Source organism: Cnephaeus nilssonii, assembly GCF_951640355.1.
Source record: "Cnephaeus nilssonii genome assembly, chromosome: 24".
Classification (NCBI taxonomy): Eukaryota; Metazoa; Chordata; class Mammalia; order Chiroptera; family Vespertilionidae; genus Cnephaeus; species Cnephaeus nilssonii.
Window position 1 is genome coordinate 4,669,982 of NC_137095.1, and position 8,249 is coordinate 4,678,230.

General features: G+C 52.0%; 1 protein-coding gene across 6 annotated transcripts in view; it reads left to right on the plus strand.

Annotated features, from left to right (window-relative positions):
- Positions 1–5,548, plus strand: part of ZFAND6 (zinc finger AN1-type containing 6) — a 56,119-nt gene extending 50,571 nt beyond the window's left edge. For all 6 annotated transcript variants that reach the window (XM_079764165.1, XM_079764164.1, XM_079764163.1 and 3 more), the window contains 2 exons: positions 1,939–2,052; positions 4,583–5,548. In XM_079764165.1, coding sequence (XP_079620291.1) covers positions 1,939–2,052; positions 4,583–4,731 — 263 coding nt within the window. In that variant the 3' untranslated portion in view covers positions 4,732–5,548. The remainder of the gene's footprint in view (positions 1–1,938; positions 2,053–4,582) is intronic.
- The last annotated feature ends 2,701 nt before the right edge of the window (positions 5,549–8,249 follow it).

The following is an 8,249-nucleotide window of genomic DNA, read 5'->3' on the forward strand; positions in this document are numbered from 1 at the left end:
CTGGGGAAAGGGACGAGCACGCGGGGTCCTGCCCTGACAGCGTGTCAGATGCGCTAACCACTGTGGGCTCATGTCTCGCTTTCTGTCCTGCCCGCCAGCAAGCGCTTAGATTTGTCACTTAGGGCCGACGACGGGCGACTGTGAAGCATGGGTTATAGTGGGGTTCACGTGCGTGGCCCCGTGTTGGTGATCAGTGGGAGAGCTGCAGAGGGCTGAGGCAGGGTGTCCTGGGGGACAGGAGTGTCACACGACCTTATCAAGACTGTGGCCCTGGCCAGAGTGGCTCAGTGGTTGAGCATTGACCTATAAACCAGGAGGTCACGGGTTCAATTCCCGGTCAGGGTGTATGCCTGGGTTGCAGGCTGGATCCCCAGTAAGGTGTGTGCAGGAGGCAGCCAATCAATCATCCATCTCATCATTGATGTTTCTCCCGCGCGCGTTCTACCTTCCTCTCTCTGAAATTAATAAAAATAATAAAAAAGTAAAAAGACTGTGGCCCTGGCTGGGTAGCTCAGGTGGTTAGAGCATCGTCCAGATATGCCAAGGTCAGGGCACACGTAAGAACCCACCAGTGAATGCATAGAGAAGGGGACAATAAAAATCAGTGTCTCTCTTACCCCCCTTCTGTCTCTCTCTCTCTCTCTTTCTCTCTCTCTCCCTCCCTCCCTCCCTCCCTCTCTCTCTCTCTACTCCCCCCTCTGTCCTTCTCTCTCTCTCTCTCTCTCTCTCTCCCTCCCTCCCTCTCTCTCTACTCCCCCCTCTGTCCTTCTCTCTCCCTCCCTCCCTCCCTCCCTCCCTCCCTCCCTCTCTCTCATCAGTAAATAAACACTTTCTAGAAGATGACAATGACCTCAATGGCATACGGGAGAGACAGGAAAGCCTTTGGGCTGGGGGAGGGCGGAGTGGGCAGAGGGGCTGGCGTGGCCCATAGGCTGAGCAGTAGACCCTGAAGGAGGAGGACCCTGTGATGAAATGGGGGGCTGAGGCCTTGATCCAGGCAGGCAGTGCTGGGGAGCAGAGGTCATGTCTGCGGGTCGTGCTGCAGACGCGTGTGGTGGCGGCCTCGGAGGCCAGCGGGCGGTGGCCGGTGACGGAAAGGTCATGGGCTCCGGGGCCGCCATGGGACGCGGGTCCTGGTCCCGCCGGCCTTGGTGTCACTCCTTAAATGCACCCACTGTGATCCTCACCCTGACAGTTCATCGGTTTACCTGGCTCTGGGCATTTCAGAGGTTTTATGTGTGACATTCCGCAAGTTGTAAACGTCCTTCGTGTTCCACTGAGTCTTGGTTTCTGCCCCTCTCCCCCCGGCCCCCTAGGAACCTACGTAGTTCTGACCCAGCAATGTTACAAGTTCGCCCAGGGCCATGGTCGGCAAACCGCGGCTCGCGAGCCACAGGCAGCTCTTTGGCCCCTTGAGTGTGGCTCTTCCACAAAATACCACGGCCTGGGCGAGTCTATGTTGAAGAAGTGGCGTTAGAAGAAGTTTAAGTTTAAAAAATTTGGCTCTCAAAAGAAATTTCTATCGTTGTACTGTTGATACTTGGCTCTGTTGACTAATGAGTTTGCCGACCACTGCCTTAGGGTAACCAGTAGTGTGTGTGTGTGTGTGTGTGTGTGTGTGTGTGTGTATGCGTGTGTGTGTGCGCGCGCGCACATGCCTTGTATTGGTCAAATACATAATTATCACACACAAAAATAGAAATCACAACACTTCCTGTAGTCACTGTGAACATGTGTGCACATACATGACACATATACCCACATGCATTTAACATGGGGTTCTATAAACTGCTTTGTGACTTAATGTCACCAGATTCCTCCTTTGTCCTCTGGATAACAGACCAGCCGGGTGGGCTGGGGTCGGGGGGTCGGGAAGGGAACCACCAAGACCTCCCCCCCTCCTGACTAACGAATCGCCCCGCGCCCCTGTTTTGTCAGCTTCAGTATCAGATACGGCGCAGCCGCCGACCGAAGAGCAGGACAAATCTCTCGAAAAGCCAAAACAGAAAAAGAACCGCTGTTTCATGTGCCGGAAGAAAGTGGGACTCACTGGTAAGAGCTCCGAGCCAGCGCTCCCAGCGTAGGGTTGCATGCCCAGTGCCGCCTGGCTCCCTGGCCCGGCCTCGGCGCGCTCGCTCTGTTTCCCGGAGAGGGCTGCTGGGCCGGCTCCGCTTCTGCGCTTTCGTAAGGAAATAAACGCAGATCTCATCGCGTCCCTGAAAGCGGAGTGAATGGTTTTCTCTTCAGCTGAGGGTGAGGGTGTTGACAAGTCAGGTCAGCGCGGCAGGCGCTGTGGGAGGGCCGCGCTGTGGCCCTGCCTGGAGGGGACCCGCAGAGGAGAGGCTGTGTCCGTGCCGGGCGAGCTGGGAAGGACTGTGGGTAAAGGGCTAATCCGAGATTGCTGTGAGGGTTCCGTGAGTTCACACATGTGAACACACGTAAGGCGAGGCGCCCCGGGCTGCCACATGGTAAGTGACGGGTCCGTGTTGACTACTATGGCAGGGCTGTCAGATGGCGGTGTTGCTAGGAGAGGGAGAAAGAAGTGTTCAAGATGCTGCTTGGGTATTTAGCCAAGAAAGTGTATGAAGTGCAATCACGTGGATTGGTTTGGGGGTTCCGGGACGGGAGTGATTGATTTATTATGTAAAAGAAGAGGAGCCCTGGCTGGTGTGGCTCAGTGGATAGAGCGTCGGCCTGCAGACTGAAGAGTCTCAGGTTTGATTCCGGTCAGGGCACAGGCCCGGGTTGCAGGCTCGATCCCCAGTGTGGGACGTGCAGGAGGCAGCCGATCCATGATTCTCTCTCATTGAGTTTCTCTCTCTCCCTCTCCCTCTCTGAAATCAATAAAAATGTATTTTAAAAAAAGGAGAGGAGGAGGAGGAGGAGAGGCTGTGGAGGAAAGTGTGATGGAGGCAGATGATGTAGCTGGAACTTGAGAGATCCGGACTTCCCTGATGGAAACGGGCGTTTCAGCCAGAAAGGATCACTTGAAGGAAAACGAGAAGGGAAGGAACCGGGCGGGGGCAGGGACCAGGAGCGGGAAGGTGGCGTGGGCGGAGCACGTGAGGGTCAGGCAGAGCAGAGGTGAGCTGCGCTGTGGGCGGGTGCATTTGGGGAAGCAGTTATAGCTACACTAGTGACCATTCATTGTCCACCACGTGCCGGCATTGTGCTGGCTTCAGTGCGAGCTGAGAGGAGAGGAGGTCAGATTTTGAGCAAAATGGTTTGAGGAAGGTGTCCGGGCCAAGGAGCAGGTGGGTGGTAAAGAGGAAGGCGGTTTTAGTCTCAGATCCAAGAAGTTTCGGACTGGCCCATCCGAGCATGCGCAGATATGACGCCTGGAAATACACGTTATTCAGTATCAAATAGAGTCCTTCTAACTCTCAGAAACTCTCCGACTCTCCCCGGAGGCCGGAGACTTCCTGTCCCTCCCCCTGCCCAGTCTGTCCGCCTGGGGTCACTGCTGGCTTCCTTTGCATTCATGCTTAGGAAGCTACGGAATATAGTTTTCAAGTTTAGGAAATGTAGTAAAGGCATGGTCAGTGTTTAAAATCCCGCGTTCCACTCCCAGTAATTCTCTCCCACCATCAAATCCTCATTTGGGGCGCGGGACCAGTTTTGTATACAACCCATCCCCTCTCCTTCCGTCCCTCCTTCGGCTTCAACGCTGGGCATTTTCCTAAACGAAGGAGCGTTGGTCGCATGCTTATCATGTGTCAAGTAACACAGTCTTCATTTAATCCTCCCAGTAACTTATTATTCCCAAATTAGAGGCCCGGTACACGAATTCGTGCACAGGTGGGGCCCTCGGTCTGGGTGGCAATTGGGGCCGATAGGGGCCGTCTTGCCCAGTCCCGGTTGGGGCCAGTCGATTGGGGCCGGCCAGCCGGGGGGAGGGACCGTGGGAGGTTGGCTGTGGGAGCGCACTGACCACCAGGGGGCAGCTCCTGCATTAAGCGTCTGCCCCCTGGTGGTCAGTGCATGTCATAGTGACTGGTTGACCGGTCGTTGTATTGACCAGTCATAGCAGTCACTTAGGCTTTTATATATATAGATTACAGAAGCAGTTGAAGCTCAGAGCGGCTCAGTCATTGGATTCATTCATACGTTAGTGGATTCATGCACAGGCACCCTAACTAGATCCCATGGAGCCAAAGTTCAGCTTCCTTTCCATGGGGGGCAGGGGGTTAGCCAAGGACAGCTGGTGCGGACGCTGTTACTCGTTAACAATGGTGTCAGGGGTCGTTGGTCTTAGTTAAAATTTAAGCCTGCCCTGGTGTGCCTGTTTTCACGTTGCAGAGTTTGCATTCGAGAAACGTTTCACCTTTTCCTCTTCGCAACCTGCTTTGACAGGAGGTAGTTGGGTCCCTGTTGTAGGTGAGGGAGCTTGAGCCCAGAGCGGTGCTGAGAGCACTCTGGTACCAGCCTGAAGCTAGTGAACTGCTAGAACGTTCTCGGGCTGTGAAAGCGCTGGTGTCGAACGATGCTCTCGCTGTCGCATGAATACATGATGTGCTGAACATAAATGTGCTCCCGATTTCCACCCTGCACCCGACTCAGGCGTGTTGTTCGTCCCCTTTAGGGTTTGAATGCCGGTGTGGGAATGTTTACTGTGGTGCACACCGCTACTCCGATGTACACAATTGCTCTTACAATTACAAGGCTGACGCCGCTGAGAAAATCCGCAAAGAGAACCCGGTGGTGGTCGGCGAAAAGATCCAGAAGATTTGAACTCCTGCTGGAATACAAAACCCTTTGACCATCTTGCAAACCAAACCTTGACTTGAGGTGTTTTTTCCTCGTCCCTGGGAAGGTAGAGCAGTGTGTCTTGCATAGACCCTTTTGAATCATGCATGTCACCAGAAGAATAGATTTTTGTTTTTGTTTTGAAAATGACTCTGAACATTTATTTCCATTGCAGTTTCTGTGGCTGAGAAGACTTAAGTAAACTTTCCAAGTATTATCCTTTTTAAGATCATTTTCATTTTAGTTGAGTGCAGAGGGCTTTTATAACAAACGCGGAGAAACCTCGAGGACTGTGATTCTCCCCCTCCCTCCCCCCAGTATTAAACATGCATGCGTTAATCTTGCGGTTTATTTTCTCATTGTGTATGTATATATAGCTTTTTCTCTGCAGCACGATTTCTCTTTTGATAATGCCCCTTAGGGCAAAGCTAGTTATCGGTAACTGAATGTATCTTAATCATTATGGCTGCTTCTGTTTGGTTTTTTTGTTTTTCTCATTAACAAAGGTTATACATATGTTAGCATAGAGTTTCTTTGCACCCACTATTTATGTCTGAATCATTTGTCACAGGAGAGAGTGTGCTGATGAGATCCTAGAGTTTGTATGTTTTAATTTTTTTTTTTTTTTTTTTTTTTGAAACGAGGGCAGGAGAAGCTGTGTGCATTTCATTGCTGACTGCGGCTTTCTTTCCGATTGCGTGCCTCGGTCTGTGTGCACACAATATGAAGAATGATCTGAAGTAACTGTGCTGTATTTATGTTTACCCACCAGCCTTTGATTAAATAAAAAGCAAAACCACCACCTGCCCCGTGTGCGTGCCTTTTCTCTTCGCTGTCGCTCTCCCGGCGGTTCGGCGGGCTCCTCCTCGTCCTGCACGTTCCTCCTCCACGAATTCTGTGAGAGCCTCCGCTGTTCAGCTCGCATCTGCCTGCGACCCATCGTCCCGTTCCACGGGGATCTCACGTTCCTGGGAGGTCAAGGTGTCAGCATTTCTTTAAAGCCGAGAACAGCTGTCACTTCGCCGGCAGACGTGTTAGCTCTTGTCTGGCTGCCTGCGGTGTGCGCTCTGCCCCCGCCCCCCCCCCCCCCCCCGAGTCAGCAGAGGAGAAGCTGCTGTTCTGGCAGGATTGGAAAAATGGAGGTTTTTGGTTTCTCTCTTCTTTATATTTTTATTGATTTCAGAGAGGGAGGGAGAGGGGGGGGAGAGAGAGAGAGAAACATCAATGGTGAGAATCATGGATCGGCTCGCAACCCGGTCACATGCCCTGACCAGGAATCAAACCTGGGACCCTTCGGGCCATAGGCCGACGCTCTATCCACTGAAAAACGCGAGATCACAGCGTGGGTGCAGCGTGCAAGGGGGTCATCCCCCTGGCGGAGGTGGAGGCCGTGGTGTCTGCCGCTCCCACCGTGGGCGCCCCCAGAACCACGGACGAGATGGCCTTCTTCGACGTGAAGGCGACTCATCGTGTTTACAACTTCTGTGCCCAGCACGTGCCGCCGGCCCAGCCTTGGGTGGACCAGATCCAGAGCTGCCAATCAGACGCCGGAGCCCAGCCCTCCCGGGCTGCACTGTGTCCAGTGACAGACCACCAGGGGGTGGGCAGGTCCCCCCCCCCCCCCCGCCCCGGCCATGTTTACAGCCCCTGCCAACCCCACCCTGCCCGCCCCGCCCACCAGGCCAGCTCAGACTGACTTTGGAGTCCTGGCTGAGCGTTGGCGGGAGGCGCCCCGGTACTCAGTAGGTAGGCCTGTAGATGGCCCAGCCCTGTCCGTGTGGTGGCCCCGACGGCCCGCAGGCACCCTGTGCCTACAACCAGAGTCTATAAAGAGAACTAACTATGAAAAAAAAAGAAGAGAAAAACCGCACATAATTCAGACCAAGCAGTTGGAGAATTGTGGAGTGAGAAAGACGCTCAAAAGGCCATTTGTCCTGTGGTTTCCAAGCTTTTCCCAGGCAGCCTTCCTTTTTAAACCATGGAATACTATGTAAAACAGCGGTATGTCACAATCCAGAGCGCTAGGTTTACATGTGTTCACGTACTACGTGTACATCCTTAGTATGTGATGGTGGCTTAGCATGAAAATCTGTAAGGGTAATTTATCACATGAACAGATGAAAACAGGAGAGAATCCATTAGAACTGTCTCAACAGATTCAGATCAAGTATTTCTTAGAATTTAGCAGTCCATTCGTGATGTTTAAAAACTCATGGTCAATTAGCACTAGGAAGGAATTTCCTTATGCTGATAGTTTCTGTGTAAAACCAGTCCCACAGAAAGCAGGCACCTTCTATAAAGAGGCAACTCATTCCCTTTTAAAGTCAGAAAGCAAGGGCTGGCCCTAGCCGGTGTGGCTCAGTGGATAGAGCATCAGCCTATGGCCCGAAGGGTCCCAGGTTCAATTCCTGGTCAGGGCATGTGACCGGGTTGCAGGCCGATCCCCAGTGTGGGGTGTGCAGGAGGCAGCCGATCCATGATTCTCTCTAATCATCGATGTTTCTCTCTCTCTCCCTCTCCCTTCCTCTGAAATCAATAAAAAAATAGAGAGAAATCAAGGGCTGCCTACTCTCACAGCTTACATTCAAAATTATGTCGCAGATCCCGCCAACAGTAAGTCACCACAAAGATCTCCATCCACTGCTCTGTTATCATCCAGCAGGGGTCCTCAAACTTTTTAAACGGGGGGCCAGTTCCCTGTCCCTCAGACTGTTGGAGGGCCGGACTATAGTTTAAAAAAAACTATGAACAAATTCCTATGCACACTGCACATATCTTATTTTGAAGTAAAAAAACAAGACAGCAAAAACACCCGCATGTGGCCCGCGGGCCGTAGTTTGAGGACACCTGATCCAAAGCATCGCAGCCTCTTCAAGCCGGTGAGAATGAGAGGAATGAAGCCTATTTGGCCCCGGGGACACGTGTTCAGGAGAAAAATGGAGGCCCAGACTGAAAAATGGCCCTCCGTGAAGTTCACAAAGATGGGGAAATGCTGTGCATGTGAAGGGAATGAACAGCCGGAGCCGGTTTGCCGCAGTGGCTAGAGCGTCAGCCTGTGGACTGAAGGGTCCCGGGTTCGATGCTGGTCAGGGCACTTGCCCAGGTTGCGGGCTCGATCCCCAGTAGGGGTTGTGCAGGAGGCAGCTGATCAATGATTCTTTCTCATCCTTGATGTTGCTCCCTTCCTCTCTGAAATCAATAAAAAATATATATTTTTAAAAAACACAAGGGGAATGAACAAGTAACGGGAAAAATGTGAAGAATGGAGGTTTGTGGGATGATAGGCAATCTTTTTTTATTTTTATCATTGTAATGGGCATGTTCAACAAATCCCCACCCCAAAAAGGAGAAAAGGAAATCGAGTGTATTTGCAAGTGACTTCCAATGGTTTTTATTTTCAAATGGAACGGTTTTGGCATTTTCAGACACTCTATGTAATTAGAGGGTTTGGCAAATCTATTTTAAAACGATGAAATCTTCCTTCCCCTTCAATCATCTTATGG